Raw genomic sequence first — 19,668 nt, 5'->3', positions numbered from 1 at the left:
AGCTTAGACATCCTTAGAAAATATACAAAGCCAAACCTGAAGCTGGTCAAACTCCTGAAATCACTGGAATTAGAGCAGTTGTGAATGTAATTTGCTGAATACTAAGTTACTACTACTCTTGAAATAATTTGGCTAGTTTTCTAATATTCTAGCTTTCATCAGAGGTATTACACAGTTAAGGATATTGATGGAGTAATGTAGACAAAAGTAAGGTTAAGAAATTAATACCTCGTAAAGAAAAATGAGGAAAAGAGAAGAAACAAAACGAAAGCTTCTGGTTCATATTTGTCAGAAAGATAGTGAAAGAACTTAAAACCAGAATGATTTAATTTAAAATCACCAGCCAAACTATTTATCATAAATCTGTTCATCCAACCAATCAATTGAATTTATTAGGAATGGTACTGTTAATGGAATGGTGAAATAGTTCAAAGCGAAACTTTAAAAACTTTACCAACAGCAATAATACACAGTAAAATGAAAATATCACTGTTTATCATTGCTAGACATGCAGACATTGGTCTACAAGCTGGTCCAAAAAACATTACTAGAATATGGCTGTAAAAATGATTATGCAAAGATTTAATTTACTTTGTAAGCATTAAGTGATGATGAAATCGTGAAATTTTTTTTTACAATATGGGATGAATCTAGGTTTGCTGTTGCAGCACGTTGAATCAATCATCCACTGAAAAACATTTTTCAATACCACCACTGTTATAAACCTTTTTCTCTCATAATAAAAATGGAATTTAAATTTAAATGCAAATAAATAATCAATAAGACAGGATTTGCATTTACCCCCCCTCCTTATTTTTGGCTTTTAATACTTTTTTTTTTTTACTTTCAAATTTTGTTTCACTAAATTAGAAGATATGTCTGTGTAGATACAAATGTCAGAACATAGGCAAATTCTTCACAGAGTCAAGAGAGGCAGAATAGCATTGACCTCAGTAAGGGCTATATTGCAGTAAAATGTATTTTATAACAGTTTACACAAATAAATAACATTTCCCACCACAGTAATTAAACTTGACAGCTAGATAGAAAAATAATCAGTTCGTTCATTGCACACTGTTCATAAAACTATTTTCCTAACTGCAACAATTTTAAATATGTGACATTCTCGTGAAATCTCTGCTTAGATTTGTTTAATCCTCATTCTTATTAACTTAATACTGTTGTACTTGTGTTTTATTATGTTTATTTAGTTGCATTCCTTCAGGATAATGCAACTGCAACGTTTGAGATGAATGGAATCTGTTAGACACTATTATACTGGTGTAAAGGTTCAAAGCACAATCAGATGTATTTTTAGTGAATGTCTGTAATTGGAAATCATTGATACAATTTGAAAATGCTTTAAAATAACCCCACAATTTCTGCTTACCCCGCTCTGTGTTTGAGCTTTTTGTCTAGGATTCCATCTCTGGAAACGAGTTTATTAAATACCAAAATGCCAATCACCATGTTGACCTGTCAAACAGAAAATGAACAGTTGATCTTTTTCTGAAAGAAAATAACCTATCCTGTTGCATCAGTAGAGGGCTTTTCCAAGCCTGCAATATGCATCTTGTTACATTTCTGGGTATGCTGTCAGAAATTATGTGACACCATCCCCAAACACACTAGGAATGTATATTTTCAAATGGATCGTACTTTGGCACACTGCAACAGGTTTATTTTTGAATCTTAAATTATGTCTGGTACCAAGTTATATGCATATGTGTCTGCTGGCCAGAAACTTCAGTAATATAGCTTTAATATTTCCTCGGTTTTAATTGCAATTATGCATTCTATTCCAGGAAAATCACATAGCATTGCATTTGAATTAAGTGCACTGGGCAGACTTAGTCAGTGCACACAAATGGCCATAACTATGTTCCTTTTCAGGCACTTAATGCCTGTGTGGGTGTCCTCACTTAAGCAGAACCAGCCTGTGGTTTTTCATAGCCTCCCGCACATCAGTCACTGTCTCTCTCATTCACCAAAATGCCAACCTTGAAAACCTTGAACCTTGCTTAACTGCAGTTGTCCACCCCAGAGACACCTTTTTTTTTTTTTTTTTTTTTTTTTGCAGGGGGGAGGGTCAAATTAATGCCTAGGGTAAGTCTGTTTATCCCCATTAAAGTACATGGTTTTATGCCCACGTACGTCAGTTGAGGAATTAACCTTAAAAAAAAATTCCAAGTCTTTTGGCAGTCAGACTTTGGCAATCTATAGACATACTAATGACATTTAATGGACAACTTAATGACTGTTATTATCCATTTGTATTATTGAACTGAACTCTGAAACTAACTCTGCACGGCCTTTTGAAGAGGTAGTACCAAGTTTTCAGCGTACTGAAAAAACGTTCCTTATTTTTCTGATTAGAAAACGGTGATCCTTTTTTTCTTTCAAACAGATTTTCCAAGACCTGTGCCAAAATCTCTAATTGTTGCCAGTCTGTCCTGCCAACTCTTTTTCATCTTTTCCTATCATCACTTTATTTTCAGCATTTACATTTTCCAGCTGATGCTATACAATTCCTTTTCTTCATACACTTAGGCTTAAGTGGCTGCATAGAACAGTTCCTTGCACAGTCACTAGCTAATGGTAGGGCAAACTGCAACTGTGAACTTCAAACATCTCTGAACAAAGCTTGCCAATTACAAAGAGAACATACAGTTCCATGTGAAAATTATGCCTGGCTTTTTGTAAACATCCTTGTCTCCTCTATCATGACAGGGACTGTGAGTTGTACAAAAGGATCCTGGCTTGACTCCAGGCAATGATGAGACAAACTCTACGGGAGTAGTAAACATCCATTTCAGGATAATCTTTGGAGCTAAATGGCTTTATCTTTGATGACTACTAAGACTGACTCCCTTTTGCAAGAGAAAATCAGAAACAACTGGTATTGATATAGCTATCCTAGTATAAAATTGGTGCAGGGGAAAGAAGAATTAGATTCAAAATCTGCAATCTCCTTCCCAGAAGTAAGGGAAAAATGTGAAACAAATTATTTTACAAAATCCATACCGACTGCAGAGCAGATGACTGATAGCCAGTGGCATATATCGGGTGCAATTCATCTTACTCTAAATTGAAATACATCTGACGATTTGAGCCCTAAAAGTGCATATTTTTCTCCACTGACAGCAACATGCATCTGGAATAACTAGCATATATGTAGAAATCTATATTGTAGCTGTCTACAATTAGACAAAGTGAATCCTACACATAAATGCATTTCCAGAAATGCAAAAGTTTAATACACAAATGAGTAATGTTTCTCAGCTATGATGATTTTTTCTTTGCCTTGAAAAGCAGTAGTCATGGAGAACTTGCTGGCTGGTTCCACTCATTCTGCTGCTTTTGCTGCCAAGCAGCACTCTATCAAGACTGTCACTGAACTTTACAAGGCAGTGACAATTGTGTAGATGCTACTAATAATAACTCAGTGATGCCTGTAACAAGTTTTCTGTGCCACCAATCAGCACATTTTTCTTTCACAGCTTACTGTGTAAGCATGCTGAGATAACTGATATAAAGATGTGATACAATTAAGTATATCATGTATTCAAAATACTGAAGGTATGTTAAACCAAGCTCCATAATTACAGCAAAACTTAATTCTATGGTATAGCTAAGCTTTTATAACTTAAATAGCATATTCCACCATTTCATATGAAAATATCGGAAATGATATTAACGTTTACCAAGACAACAGCAGCTGCAGGTCCAACGAAAGCATAAAGTAGCCCTCCTTCAAGAGACAGCCAACAGCTGGAAAGAACATTAGAGAAGAACTAACACAAATTAAAAATAAGTATAGTGTATTGCCATGAAAGCATTAATAATTATTACAGCATGAGATTATTCTGGTTTATGTTCAATCCTACCTGTAGAAATTCATACACACACACACACAAAAGAATTGAATTACTTAGTTGACATGATGATGTAGACAGTTCAAAAGTGATTCCCATTACCAATTGTGAATGGGTCAAAAGTTTTAATGCAAATTATACCTATGCTGAAATCTAAAATATAGCATAATATAAAATAAATCTGTAAATCTTTGTTAAATCTACTCTAACCATATGTGATGAGTTATCTGAAGAGGTCTTGCTCGGTAGGTACCTAGAAACATTTCTAGTTTATAATGCCTGACAGTTCTATCTGTAAAACAATGAACAGTCAAGTACTTCTAAAGTAGAACTTCATTAAAACCATGTTTCTATGTATCCTCATTTATGTCATTTAGGAAGTTCTATTAGGACTAGGTCTTATGGACAATATTCCCATTAAAGATAATTCATTATCTATGGTTTAACTGTTCTATATTCTCTGGAATATTTTGCAAACAATTTAAATGTATATTTTAAAGCATCTGAAAACTGTATTTTCTGGTGAGCTACTAATCTTGCAGACTTTGTCATACTGCATCAGGGTTTTCACTGAAAACCCTCAGATTTCCAAACACAGAGCACTTACAGAATCAAATTCTAAATATTTGATACACCATGATGTAAAGCTTTCCATATCTGCAGATCAGGAGCATCATACACTGAAGTAAATGCAGCTGTGCTATTTTCTCAGTGATTACACATTCAAAGAACTTCATGTTTATTTGAATGCATGATCACACCTACATATAAGAAAACTCAAGTACATGTATTCAGATAATTTACTTGGATCTGACATCCAGAAACATTCACATCAGAATTATACATTTCTTATTTATTTTCCAGTATTCTTTTTGTGCTTTTGAAAACCATGTAAAGTAAATGCAAACGCATCATAATGATCTGTTACGGCTGGAATTTTAACTGCAAAGAATAAAACTGTTCCCCATTGCAGTGAAGCCATGTGAAATCTTCTCTATGAACCCAGCTGCATCAATGTGTTAAATTCTGAAATGATAAAGTGATGTAAATAATTTATATCTGTTTCAATATTAAAAAGGTAACAAATGGCAGGCTAGTCTACATCCCACCTCAAAAGCAACAACCACAACGTCAGAACAGTAATGTTCCATTAATTTTTCTAATGTCAAAGAAAAATACTTTCAAAATTTTATGCATTTTTTTTCTTAAAAAAAAAAACACACTAGGTTATTTACTATGAGAGACTGAGAACATGGACCTCTGAGGAGGAATATATTGCTTTTCGCTACCAGTATTAGTGAAGATGACCATTGTGTGTAACTAAAACACGTAATTAAAATGTTCATGTTTCTTTGTGAATGGAAACATCAGTCCATAAAAATTGTTGACATATTGTGTTTGAAACATAATTTCAATTACTTGTGCTGAAAAAAATGTCTGCCATTTTATTTAAAAGAGCCAAAAGGTTTCAACCATGAAAATCTTTAAGACAAAGGGACATTTGTGTCCTTCCTCTCCTATGTCTTCAATTAAAAAAAGCTGTTCAGTAGAGTGACTTCCATTTAGGATCAGGATGGTGAAGAATGTAGAGGTTGTTTTCTTTTCTCTACACAATCTGAATTTTCAGCAATTGGGATTTTCAACAGTCTGATGTGATTTTTGCAATGTATTCAATATCTGCCAATTGATCTCTCTGAAATGCACTTGTTCCCAACCTTTTCTATTGAAGAATTTCTGAAGATGGATTTTCAGGTGTCTTCTTGTACTGTAAGGCAATTGCTGCCAACTCTTTGACCTTTTTTTTTTTTTTTGTTCTCTTTTTCTTTGCTATAATAGATTTTTTTTTTCCCAGTGCTTTATGGTTGTTTTTATTGTGTTCACCTGTTCTGTATTCTTCCTCCCTGCTCTTCACATAGCAAAAAGCCATATAAATTGATTAGCATTAAGAGCATCTACTGGTGGTTTTATGGGACCATGCTGCATGGTCATAAAATTCTGCTGAGTGATGAAGTGATGAAGTAGACTTGCTCCTGTGTCCTGTGTATCTTGTGAGTAGCTTGATGCTCTCTAGGAGAATGGCTCCTTCTCTTAGGAGAACATGACTATAGCAGAATTTTGAGTTTTGCTGTAATAACAATTTCCTGAAAGTTATCTGCACTGCTTATTAGTATACAGCACTGCATGTATACATGAGCAGGTCTCACAGATTTCGTAACTGTAACTTGCAGTAGTGGTGCTTTCATAGCTCTTAGGATAGGTAGCAGCAATATTTATAAATTAAAAAAGCAACAATATTTATAAGCCCCACAGAAATAGTTGGAAAAAATAATTAAGCTTTTACACAAACCTTTTGCAAATATCTAAAAGTTTGTTACTATGTGCTTTTATTTTTTTTTCCAAATTATTTTTAGGGAATCTATTTAGTTTCTGTACCTGTTTCAGTACAAGTGTGTTCTCATAAGTGATTTTGAATGTACAGTAATATAACTGTCTAATAATTAGGGTTGAAAGAAGAAGAGAGAAATTACACACTGTTATGACAGAGTTGGATCAAGTGTGAATAATTCAAGCCAAACTCATCAGCCGTACCACCCTATAAACCTGTTTTGAAGACCCTTGGGCCTCCCTTCTAGTCAAACTCTCCATGTATGGGATTAGAAACAATTCCTTTATTTTCACTTTTAATTTTCTCCATTTGCAAAAGTCTTTTTTTTTTTTTTCTTTTTTCCAAAAATAGCAGAATGCAGAATGCTTTCTGATGGCAGAATGAATATCTGATGCAGAATGTGTATAACTGAATGCATTTCTGGTGGCAGTATGTGTGTTTGGCTTCTGAATGCAGCCAAATGGGCCAAATATTAGCATAAGCAGTTCAAAAACTTACAAAAGTACTTTAGTTATGGTAAAACAGCACAGGGGCTCTGCTTTCACATGGCCTAGCAGTTACAGGCCATAATTCTTGAGTGGGACAGCATGTCAGCTGGTGCTGGAGGAGCAAACTCCATTCCCTACATTTCCAGTTTTCTTTATATTATTGTGATGTTAAATACCAAGAAAATGTAGTTGCAAATAAGACAAGAGCTGCATTATGGTTCATTTTTTCCCTTGTGTACCTCCTCTTGTGCTTTTGTTCCACAGTACTGTGTCAGCTGATTTTGGATAGGAGGAGAGGGGCTGTTATATGTACAAACCCGCTCTGTTTCTCTTCCCAGGTTACCCTTAATGAATGATTTGTTGTTTTGTCTGAATATTTCAGTATATCTTCTTTTAAAAATTCATTCATCCCAGGAAGGAAATAAGAAGCAACGCTAACTGAAGCAAATTGTCACACATGAATAATTTCAGCAGAGTAAATGTAATGGTATCGATCCTGCAAGGGACAGAGCTAGATCCCCAGTGGGGTCTGGACACTGTAACATTCGTAAGGCCCAGAGCTGATCAGGTACTCCAGTCCTTGTTAAAGGACTAAATAATAATAATAATAATAAAATAGACAACAACAAAAAAAAAAAAAAAAAAAAAAAAAACAGCAAGACAAGCACATATTGGCTAGAAAAAAATCCAGAGTTGCATGTTGTTAATATAACTCCCAAAAGATGTCTAAGATGTTTTTATCACTAAGGATTCCCAGTATAAGTGCTGTCCCACAGTTAGGTAAGCTATTCCCCATGAAACAAATGGAAGACACATTGTCACAATTCAGAACTAGAGAGCTCAGTGGTTAGAACAAGTGCTCAGGAGGAGATTTGTTTTTGGAGCCTTACCCACCTGGAGATGGAGCAAGGGCTTGAAGCCTCCTCTGCCATGTGCCATGAGGGTGGGACACACAGGGCAGAGGGGGGGGATCCTGATCACTCAGTGGTGATGCAAGGGAGAATAATTTAGTATTCATTGAAGCAAGGACTTGACCTAGCTCACCCATATCTCTGATGAATGCCCTCATTAGCAGCTTACAGAGTCTTATTTCCTCTCCTGCTGTCCAGACGCATGCTTAATTTCTTAGGCAATATGAGGAGAGCTGCAAACAGAGAGACTGAAGGGAATGTACCCTCGCATACATTATGTCTTGGTGCTTAGAGCCTTCTGCAGGCAGGAAGAACACTCAGGCCAAACTCCTTCAGCAGGAGGCAAGGGAAGGGCAGCTTAGCTGAGGAGTGAATTTTCCAGTGTGCTAAATATACACTGTAAGCAGTCAGGTGGTTAAACAGAACCCGTATGAAGAAAATGTAACTGAAGTACAGAGATGTACTTGCCATCTCTCACATACAGCCCAGTCCAGGAAATGGGCTGGATCAGACACTCCAGGAGAGAGGAGTTGAAAGGGAGAGCTGTTTTGAGACTTCTGCGGTGCTTTGGCTCCAAGCAGTTCAGGGGCATGAAAGCCTAGGTAGTGGTTAACATACTTGGTGGACAGAAACCTGGGTGTCAAATAGACTCTTGCCAGTACAGTTATAGACATGTTTAGAGGTTGGCAAATGCTAACCATAACATTTAAGGTTCTCTTTGGTGAATTTATATAAATGTTGGGCATTTAAATGGACCTAATCCTTAGTGTTTCTTAATGGCTTGCTGCTTCAGATGCTCACAGGAAACCCAGCATCCCTGGTGCTTTGCTAAGCTTAGTCCAATACTAGCATATGGTTTCTTTTTGTTCTTCTGTAGATCACTCAGTGACTCTTATGGTAGTTCCAAGTGTGAATGGACACCTGTAGGGCCTTCAGACCATGCTATATAATTCCTCAGGGGTATGGTAGCTTTTTTAATTAAAAATGTAATTTACCATTTCAGATTGACTTACTAGTGAGCTGTTCCATATCCTTTTGTCTTGGTAAAGCCTATTGATATTGCAACCACTAAGGCTGGTAAACCTGAAAAGAAAGAAAACCCATGAAACAGTAAAAACCATTAGAGGGTGAGAAAACATTGCTGTTCTGCCTGGACAAGAAATGTCAGTGCAAGCTAACGCAAAATGATCAACTTTACATGGAATGAATCTTTTGAAAAAGCACAGTGTTATTGCAAGATTTGTTTTTCTCAAGCACTGGTAGAGAGGACAGTGTTTTCTGCCCACGATGTATCTCTTTATTGTAGCTAAATTACTGGCACCTTTGACATGTCTTTAAGTGAAATAGTAAGAGAATTCATGAATATTCAGTAAGTGTTATTGTTATTTTATTTTATTTCTTGATATTACACTATGTTGTACACTAAAATGATGTTAAAACATATTTATTAGACAACACACACTAGCATGTCTTGAGCTAACAGATTATATTGAAGCTAAAGTGGGAAGACTCCTAATCCAGTTTTTTTTTAGTTACATGCAGTCTACTATTTTTCAGGTTCACTGAGGAAAATTATAATACTCTTGACATTGCCACTGCATTAAATGTTTCATTCCAATGAGTCTGAATAAAAGAATTTTACAGACTTACCCCATCCAAGGCACAGGAAACGTTTCCTTATGAGCCGTGTCCTAATTTTTCCAGTAACAGCCATGTATGACTGCCACGCTTCTGTCAAGACCCAACAGAATGAAGCTAAGAAGAAGAAGTGTAAAAATGCGGTGGTTGTGGTGCAGATGCCCTGCAGGGAGCAAAGAAAAGCTTGTGCTGAATACTTAGGGACACTCATTTCTCTTTTCATTTCAAAGAGTTGTCATATTCTATCATCCTGACCTTTATCCTTAACATCAGATCCCCCTTTATGGTGTAGTTGCCACAAAGAGAGAAAAAAGAGAGATGTTGATATGGATTAGGTGTTCTGGACTGTTTTCAAAAACACTAAGTGTGCAGAGCAGGGTGAAGAACACAAAATAAGTCATGCAATCAGATTTTTCCCTAATCTTCATTTTGACCAGGGAATGCCATAATACCACTTTGGAGATCAAGTCATAATGTTATTGACTATAAAATCTCATAGAGCTGAATAAAGAAAATGTGGGGATCCAAATGCTCCTAATTGCCAGTTATATTTTCTTTCCCTCCATAAAGAAAGTTCGTGATTGTAAATCTAAATTTTAGGCAATAGGGCAAGTTTGATTTATTCGTTTTGAATTTAAATGATAGATATATAATCTGATAGAATGTTAACCTACTGGAATATACTGCCTGAAATCTTTTTAGTCATAAGTATCATAACCTTATCAATTACTCTGGATATTGTTTTTATGGGTGTTAGTCATTTGTCATCTGAAAAGTATTTTGAGTGCATACAGTCAGCTCTCTTTTGTCACTATAACCCTTAATTAAACTTGACATTGTCACTTATATAAATGAGCTTGCCTCTTTCTTGAAATAAATTATTATCCACCTTTCATTGTGTTGCTTGAAATACCAGCTGCAGGCTATAAAATGCGGTAAAAATTGTACCCCTGCACCAAAACCACACCAGTAATATTGAGAATAAACTACATCTATCCCCATCAAAATTTTAAGCATCAAAATCACATCAAGGTTAAAAAGAAAATAAAATTTATGTGCACCCAATATTAACAAAGCAAGAACCCTGTACAGAACCATGGATAGTATTATTTCTTTATGCAGCATACATATTTGATAGCTATCTTAAATGCATGTAATAAAAGACTAGTCATTTTTTTTTACTAAAATCCCAGTTCAGCAAAATTGTTCAATCAAGCTTGAATCAAGCTATGAAAGATTGGAAAAGATAGAATAAATTTAATACTATACTTGTTTTTAGTTCATTTTATATTCTTAATTAGCTTCAGATAATGTTGTTTTGAATATTCTATTGTGTTAATTTTCTCAGAATTTTATTTCCTTGCCTCACATAGTACAACTGATATGAACTCCAAAACTTTCAAAAAGTTAAGCACTTGAAGAGTCAAAACTTAATCATTTCCAGCTGTGATTTTAGAGATATTACACCTTGCTATCTAATTTTGGGTCAAATAAGAAGTCTGGTGGCATTGGGTTCTACATAAGTACATGCAAGATAATTATTATATATTCTTAAAAAGTGAAGAATGTAAAGTGAATAAAAAACAAAACACAAAACAAGCAGATCCTGAAAATGCACTAGACATTCAATCTTAGATTTTTGCCTTTATTTCTTATGTTTAGATGTCCCTAATGTATGTGGGTTCATAAAATCTATCCTGTTAAAGCCTGACTGATAACAGCGTTTCCTGTATATGAAACATAAACACTTATTTAAGATGAAAGCTCTGCAGTGAAATGCACAATAAACATAATAGAAAATACAGAAATGTCCTTTCTTTTACTAGATGGCTTATATGTTATGACTTCCCACTATGCAAACTTAAATTTGCCTTTCTATCAATGTTTTGTTGGAACTAGAATTTGACAAAAAAACACTTGAGGAACAGTACAGAATCTTTCAGGGAAAATCTGCATAGGTAAAACACTGGAAAAATGTGAATACACTATTTATCTTATAAATATGCAAACATGAACAAATCCTGATCTTTTGGGTGAAATCACCGCTAACTTATGGCTGACTGAATATGGACTGTAGGATTTAGCTCATATTATGTCCCGTGTATTGAAAGAAAGACAGATGATGATAATCTGATACAAATGTGGACAAGGCTGTTGTGGAAGAAAGAAGCGTGATGAAAATGTTAATGATCATGTTGATCACAAAATGAGAAGGCAGAAGCAAGTTTTATTAGGAGCGATCTGTGCTCTAGCTGGAATATATGACTGCTGATTAATGCTAACTCTTCTGAATGGCAGATGGGGGTAACAGTGTATTTGCATCACATACCATTAGAAAGATCCAAAACAGCCTCAAAACATCACCTAACAACTGCTGTTGGATCATGCTGGCAGAATCATGTGCAGGGAGTTCTCAAAGTGAATTCAACCTCCCTTTGTCCTCAGCAAGGCAACCAGTCCTGGTAATTGGTCTACTCCCAGGCAAAGCCATGTACTCTGTGGCTGGACAATCACCCCTGGAAATCTGGCTTTTAAGTAATTCTATATACTTCCCATTTGATAAATAAACAAACTACACTGTGCTAAGTCTGGGAAAGTGTTATATCTGGGATGCCTATTTCCAAATAGGAAAAAAATAATTCATTTTCACCAAAGGCTGTCATTCAATGTGGTATTATCTCTAGCAAAGGAGCCATAACTTTACAAGTAACATGTTAATACTTTTTCTCTTTCTAAGCAGATCCTGGACTGCTCTGAGTCTCTCCTTCTTCCTCTCTTCTTCTGTCTTGGCAAGAAACCACTGCCTGCCCCACAGCTTGCTTCACCCACAAGAGCATCACTACAACCTGCAGCCCATCACTCACAAAGCTGCAGTGTGTCAACTTCTCTGCATTAAGAGACAGTGGTACGCATCCTCCCCATCTCCTTAGGAGGAGATGGTTCTTATTTGTTTCTAATTCTGGTTTATTAAAACTCACTGAATTAATTACCTGTGCTGAGCACCTGTCAATTTGCAACAAAATGAATTTTAACAGCCTAATTTATTCACTCTTACTTCAAGCTTCTTAAATTATGTCAGCTCTGTTACACTGACCTCCTCTTCTTTCCATAGCTGCTGTTCCCAGCTCCCAGCTCCCCAAATTTAGTTCTGATTACAAGTGGGGAAGAGAGCTTTTCTGTCCTCAAAAAGCACAATTTCAGGAGCTTTACTTGGGCCTCTAGTGTTTAGCTAGCTTGAATATCTAAGTAAGACAAGTCATCCCTTCATAAACAGTGTGCTATTAAAAGCAAGAGCTCACATCAGGTTTCAAATTATTTCCTTCTTTCATTCTTGTGAGGGACACACTCAGAATAAGAGTATTGAAGCACAGCTGAGAAGTCTAAAAAACTGTGGAAATTCAAATCTACTTATTCTAGGGCTTAATGTAATAATGATAAGTAAAATAGAGAACGTACCCATTTTTATGACCTACAAAAGGAAGGTCATAAATGTTACCTGCAAAAACACATTTACCATGATTTTGGAGCATCTGATTCTTTAACAGTAGTGTGGTTTTGTTTGTTTGATTGTTTTTGATAGCAGTGTGAACAGGTCTTCCACAAAAAGACAGAGAGTGTTACCTAAAGATACCTGATTTTTGTTATTTCCCTGAAACGGGTTCTTTTTTTATGTTTCTGGGTTCTGGTAAATGGTGTAAGAATCAAAGCTACTGGAAAATGAACATGAAAAATGCAATCTGTATTGGTGATAGCAAAATGAGTAGGACTAAAATCCATTCAGCTGGATTTTGTCATGAAAGAGAAATAGGAATTAATATAAAATCATCTAAATAATACAATTTATTGAAGATAAAAAAAAAAATCTTAATCTTGATTTAGCTCTAAAGATATAAGTTAAATGGGTGCTAATTTATCTTTATGAAGTGTGATGATGGACCGAATATACAAACAAAAAGTACTTACAACAATGAAACAAATGAAACAAATAATAAACAAAACAAGGACAGTCCAAGTAACATAGCAAGGAACAGAAACATAATTCCCTGTTAAAGTTATTGGCTTTTTGTGACTTTCAAGCCCTCAACTATAAAACAGGTATAGAACAGTTTATTTTTAACTTTTAAAATTAAATATATAATTTCATAAAGGAAAATACTTATAATTCTCTATTTGCTTTCTTTTACTGATATTTTTTTAACTGACATGCATTAGAATACCTTTGTCTCAGGAATGGCAAACACTGTCAGAACACAGGAATACAATATATTGGTCAGATGATACTAAATTCTAGATTAAATATTACTTTCTAGAGTAAACTGCCATGAAACAATAGATGAGCTTTCAGAAGCTGTGGGACAAATAAGCAAGGGTTTGCATCTCAGGACTGTGTTTTTGGAAGAGGGACAGAATTTCAATGACAAACAAATATAGCAAGGACAGCTGTCTCTTCAGTTTCAAACACATTTGAAACTGAAATGCCTGAGAAATCGTAGCTGTAGACTTTTAGGTTTTCCTTCCAGGGTCATTAATATTACTGGTATCATAGAGCTTTCAAGGTAATATTTCATTTTTTATTTTTTATTTTTTTTTCTTTTGCTGCACTAGAGTACTTCTAACATCTCGTTAGGAAATCTGAAACCCATATTGAAAATAGCACTCTACTGGAAGGACTTTTTCTAAAGTTCTAGAATCATAGAATCATCTAGGTTGGAAAAGACCTTTGAGAGCATCAAGTCAAACCATCAGCCTGACCTACTGAGCCTCATCACTAGAACATGTCCCTTAGTGACACAGCCACGTCTCTTAAATACCTCCAGGGATAGGGAATCCACAACTTCCCTGGACAGCCTTTTCTAATGCTTGACTACCTTTTTCATGAAATAATGTTATTCATACTTTTAAATCAATAGCTGTGAAGCTATTTAATTAACTTACAGACCAACTTATAGATCTTTGAAAAATCTTCTCCAGTGTCCTAAAAAGCCAAAGGTTCAAGAGGTTTATCTTCATTACATTGCGTTCTGATATCTGCACATGATAACCTAAAATAATTAGCATTTGACTTCATGAACATATATGTTAAGATATATGCACAGTTAATTACTGTACTGCAGGATTCTATATGTGGTGCAAGATAAAGTCAATGGTAACCTTCACTTGGATTTTTCGAGCAATTTAATTTTTTAGTACAAAAGTAACAGTTTCAGAATACTTAAGTGATCTCTCCCACAAAAGTCATGAGGGATAAGTAAGGACCGTCAATTTTTCTTCTTCTACTCAATGATTTTTTGTTTCTCTGCAACAAACAAGATGACTTTCTAGGTTCTTAGATAAATAGCTTAAAAGTTACCCAGTTTTTTCTGCAGTTTCTATAGTTTAGTTTATGACTACAGTCTCACAGAAGACATCTATATCAAGAAAAACAAAAATCCACAGGAAGATGTTTTCAGTATCATGTTTCTTCTTCTTCTTCTTCTTCTTCTTCTTCTTCTTCTTCTTCTTCTTCTTCTTCTTCTTCTTCTTCTTCTTCTTCTTCTTCTTCTTCTTCTTCTTCTTCTTCTTCTTCTTCTTCTTCTTCTTCTTCTTCTTCTTCTTCTTCTCCTTCTTCTTCTTCTTCTTCTTTTTTCTTCTTCCTATTACTATTATCATGATTGTTGCTAAAGTTTGGGACCACTACATGTTCCCAGTCTCAGGGTGTAGTATGACCTGTTGAACTGTTGTGATTTAAGTCTTGTTTCTCTGTCATATGTGGTCTTCTGTTCTTGATTCCTTCCTCTTATCTAAAAGCATAATCCCAGTGACACTAGTGCAAAGCTGTACAAGACTGAAAGAGAATTTACAGTTTAAACTGTATGTTTTTATCACGTGACCTTTCCATCAGACTTTAAATATCTATCTTCTAGTTTTCACTTAATTAGCCTCTAGTAATAGATGCTTTATCAATAGATTCAGTTCCTGCTCCTCTTCTTCCAATGGTTACCTCAAAGGTATTTCTGGAATGTACTGCTCTGTGAGGAAAACAGTCACAATCTTTATTCGTACTTCTACTTATGAAGCAGATCAGTCAGAATGTCTCTCATTTTTCACCAGATGCAGAGTCCAGCAACAAAGGTGCTGCTCATATCTGATCCACAAAAAGTATGCAGAGCCTTCTTTTTAGCTTCTGCCACTTGTAGTTAAGTTTTCTTAAAAGTTTTCTTTCAATAGTTGTCACATCTATCACTTGTATAAATTACCTCTGCGTTTTAATTTGATACTGTATAGCTCTATCTTGGCATCCTCTGTTATTTCTATCAAGAACTGCTGGTTTTTATCCAAACTAATTCTTCTGCTGGCCGTTTTTCTTTTCCAGACCTTATAATGCACATAGTACAAAATCATTCCATTAACTAGATATGAGGGGATAGTCTGCTATTTCTGGGATAGAAAAGTGTTCATGAAACTTACTTTTTGTATTTGAAAACCCTCCTTGCTTATGTCAGAATCTGTCTACATTACCAAAAATGACAGCACCCTTTATGGACTGGCATGTGGTCCATACCGATAAATTGTTAGTGACACAGTTTTCATGTGGGCCTAAAAGTGCTCTTTGAGGCCAGGCTTAACCACAGACTGAAGGAGAGCTTGAGCCAGGAACCCTGCCTCATGGTCAGCCTGCAGAAAGCTTATATCCTGCCTTGGAGGGCTCAGTTGCATGCATGCAAGCAGTCTTGTGCCAGTTTGTCTTGGGGCTATAGAAATATTTGTGGCCCATTTTAGTTACTGGTTTGGATACAGGCAAGAAATCCAGTTGGGTAATTCATAATATGTCAAGCTATTACTAACATATGAGGAAGTAAAATTCATTCTGTGTTGTTTATGCCATTCTCTAGAGATTGTCACTGCAGCATGCAGGTTTATAATGTGTTAAGTCGGAATTGCTTTCTTGGTGGCATGCCTGCTGTAAATTGAAAGCCAGTTGGAAGACAGTTCTCATACCATTTCCTTATGCTCACACTCATTTTAATTGTCCTCCTGGTTTGGATTGTTACTGCTAGGTTATATGCAAGCAAATGAACTCAGCACAAGCAGTATCACAGAACCAGTTACTCAGAGGCAATTTAATTTCTTCGACTGCAAAACCTGATAAGGGAAGCTCTTCCCTTTTTGCCTCTTGTGATGTTAACATGTATATTTTTTTTGGACTGCCAGACAGAGAATGAATAAATAGGATCCTCTAATTGCTTACAGGACTGATTCAAAAGTCAGTGGAAAGATTCCCTGGGCTTCTTATTGGGCCATTACACCTAAAGAATAGATGGAAAATGCGTGAACAGAGTCTTGGAGTCTTGATCCATATATTAAGTATTTTAAATGCTTACGAAGTATTGTATGAATAATTTTTCTAGTAAATGAAAATGGCCTACTTCACCTCTTCTTTTGGCTTTGATGTTAAGCACTTTAAACAAGGTAAATGTCAACTGTCAGGACAAAATAACTTAGTATTTTAACTATGTCCTCATATGAATGTGTTGTGAAGTTCATGAAGCTCAGAACAGGTTTTCAGGCAGAACATAAAAGAAAATAAGCCCTTTACAACTCAAAAGCATAAAGCCTACTTAAATACAAAATTTTCAGCTTCTTCCTGACCACTTAACCTCCCATTCCTACCATGGTGTTCTAATAGTGATGTTTCACTATGCCAGAGAACACCTTTCACCTTTTATTAGTTCTTTTTTTTTTTTTTCCTTTAATTTACAACCTTTTTTTTTCTGAAAAATCAACACTTTTGATTCTAAAGTGATCATGCTTGATTCAATAATAAAACTGGAAATCACTGGCGTGCTTTGTAAAAACGTCTTCATTACTGAGCTATTAAGGAATGACAATTAAAAAAATTAAGTTGAAGACAATGCTATCCAGAAAAATTGCTCTGTAAAAATAGCTCTATGAGATTTTGCATTTACCAAGTCTGGAATATTTCTTATTTTAAAAAGGATAAAATTTAGATTTGTGGATAAACTGTATACGTACATATATATTTTTAAAAATTAATGAATAAGTAAAATCAACCACATCTTTGAAAAACAACTGGAGTTCTTATGTTCTTGCACATACTGAAGGTAATAATATTATAGGAGCATATCTGAGGGTTTTCAGAAACTGTTTTTAGACTCTGAAAATTCCATACTGGTTTTATTTTAAAATATGGAATTGCAATCTGTTGTCATAAAAGAAGACGGATGCCCTTGATGGGTTTGAAGAGATGTAACAGGCAACACCGAAGCAAAAGCTGTTTGGCTATAACATACAATCATGTGCTCTACGTTAATTTCAACTTTTTACAGAAAGATGCCCATATTTTTAGATCTCTCTCTGGGTTGTTGCAAGTAGGAATATTTGGTTGAATTAGAATACAAATGGCTACACATTTCTGGAGAAGAATGGAAGGTATAAGAGCCAACAGTCAATTAGAGTGAGGAGTAACCAATGCTAGAGTGTTCCAAAGGTCCTAAGTCTTCCTAAGTTTAATTTATTTAAAAGTTCATTGTGCGGGCTGTGTGAGCAGCTAGGGGCAATGAGCCAGGACTGATAACGAAGAGGTGGCTGAGCTAAGCACAAGGGTTACTCATGAGTCAGCAATGATCGCAGCTATAGAAAACAGTAGTTCAGAACCCAGCTGAAAGGGAGTTCCCTGTGCAATTCTGAGAAAAAGAGGAGAAAGTGTCTGGCACTGACAAAGGCAAGGAACCAAAGGCACTTTTTAGAAGAGATGACGTAACAAAAGAGTTAAGAACAGATACTGATATATTCAAAACAACGGAGTCTGATATGCAAGACTTCAGTTTTCTATAGGAAGATCCAAGTGCAGTCACTGCAAACTAATGTCCTGGTGCAAAAATTACCAGGAAATGCCACATCTGGACAGATAAAGAATAATGCTTTGTGTTGCTCCTCTTTGATATATGGGTAAAAAACTTGTCAAATAACTTCTCTTTTAGAAAAAAACATGATCAGCACTGGACTATCTCTACTCTTTCAGCTTAAATCGGATCATGTTTGCTCTATTTTCAATTTTGATCTCATTTGCTAACAATAAAATTGCTGTAATTTTAGGGAGTTTCCACAGCAATCAAAATGATGACTAGAAAGAGAAGTTCAACAACAATGCTTGCAGTTGCCTTTCAGTTAGTCTGACTGTGATGATTATAACCCTGCCATATGAAAACAGTCCATCTTCTTCTCTGGGATATTGGTGTCAGCAAATATTCCTTCTCTCTGTAACTGTAAGACTTCCATCTCTTTCCTCTACAGACTGAAACTACTGAAGTAATAGCTTTGCAATGCTATTACAATATTACCATATATAACCTTCCTTCATATTTTTATGTTTATTTTTTAATCACAGTTGTATATATAGATTTTAAAAGCAGTTGTTTAAGAAGAATGACATTGATTTTTCCTGTAGAGCACTCCAGTTTAAAGCATGCCTGTTCTCCATCAAAATACTGCGTCATTTAGGTTTAGCAGTAAAGAGACAGTGAGAAATAGTCCCTTTTGAGAGAGGCCATTTAAGTCCAAAATAGAGATAATGCAGCAAAGGGAAAGAGAATCTACATTTCTGTGGTCACCTGAAGTCTTTTAGTACCACAGAACTTCAGTTTATTTTCAAAAATGACAGATAAAGTACATTTTTTAAAGATACAGCATGGCTACTTCTACCTGTATTTGCAAACCAGATGGGTTAGAAAATATTCACTCAGCCTGAGGCCAGCTGGAATGGCACAGCAAATGCCAAATGCCTATATTGGTAGAATTTATTGTACTACAAAATAAGGTGGTCGCATTCAGACAGCCTGCTGGCACTGGTCCCTTGCCAGTTCTAGCTCTCCTGAACTTGATGCATTGACTGGGGTAGTGCTAGTTAGTGTGGGACAAGATTGTGCCAGGATGCATGCTAATGCTTCAAGAGCATGACTTCATGACAGTTCTTGGGGTCATGCCCACCTACAGAGGCAGCTGGAGAATTTGAGCTTTGTTCTCTTATTCAGTAAAACAAGGGGTGGGTTTGAGCCAATATGGTAAGTTAACTTTGACCAGCAGCTAAACATCCACCAAGTCACTTGCTCACCACCCCCTGAAGCAGGATGGGGGAGAGAGAAAATCAGAAGACAAAAAACAGGAAAAACTCATGGGTCAAGATAAAGACAATTTAATAAGTGAAGGAAAAAGTAAGTTCCAAGTGATGTAGAAGCAGTTACTCACCACTTTCCACCAACAGACCACCCAGACAGTCTCCAAGTGATAGCTACCTTGGAAAGACTAGCCCCATTTTTTATTGTCGGTCATTATATGTGGTATAGAACATCCCTTTGGTCTGCTGGGGTCAT

The 19,668-nt window shown here is 35.7% G+C and overlaps 1 protein-coding gene across 11 annotated transcripts in view; it reads right to left on the bottom strand.

Moving 5' to 3' along the window:
- ADGRB3 (adhesion G protein-coupled receptor B3) overlaps positions 1–19,668 on the bottom strand; it is a 468,984-nt gene that overhangs the window by 33,671 nt on the left and 415,645 nt on the right. For all 11 annotated transcript variants that reach the window (XR_014582934.1, XR_014582935.1, XM_083832452.1 and 8 more), the window contains 4 exons: positions 9,311–9,461; positions 8,674–8,743; positions 3,705–3,771; positions 1,391–1,476 (listed from right to left, as the gene is read on the bottom strand). Coding sequence is in view for 9 of the 11 variants with exons in the window: in XM_083832452.1 (XP_083688578.1) it covers positions 1,391–1,476; positions 3,705–3,771; positions 8,674–8,743; positions 9,311–9,461 (374 nt within the window). In the remaining 2 variants the exon portion in view is untranslated. The remainder of the gene's footprint in view (positions 1–1,390; positions 1,477–3,704; positions 3,772–8,673; positions 8,744–9,310; positions 9,462–19,668) is intronic.

The sequence above is a fragment of the Anser anser genome (genome assembly GCF_964211835.1).
Source record: "Anser anser genome assembly, chromosome: 3".
Lineage (NCBI taxonomy): Eukaryota > Metazoa > Chordata > Aves > Anseriformes > Anatidae > Anser > Anser anser.
Note: the sequence above shows the minus strand (reverse complement) of the source record. Positions and strands in the feature narration are given on the sequence as shown.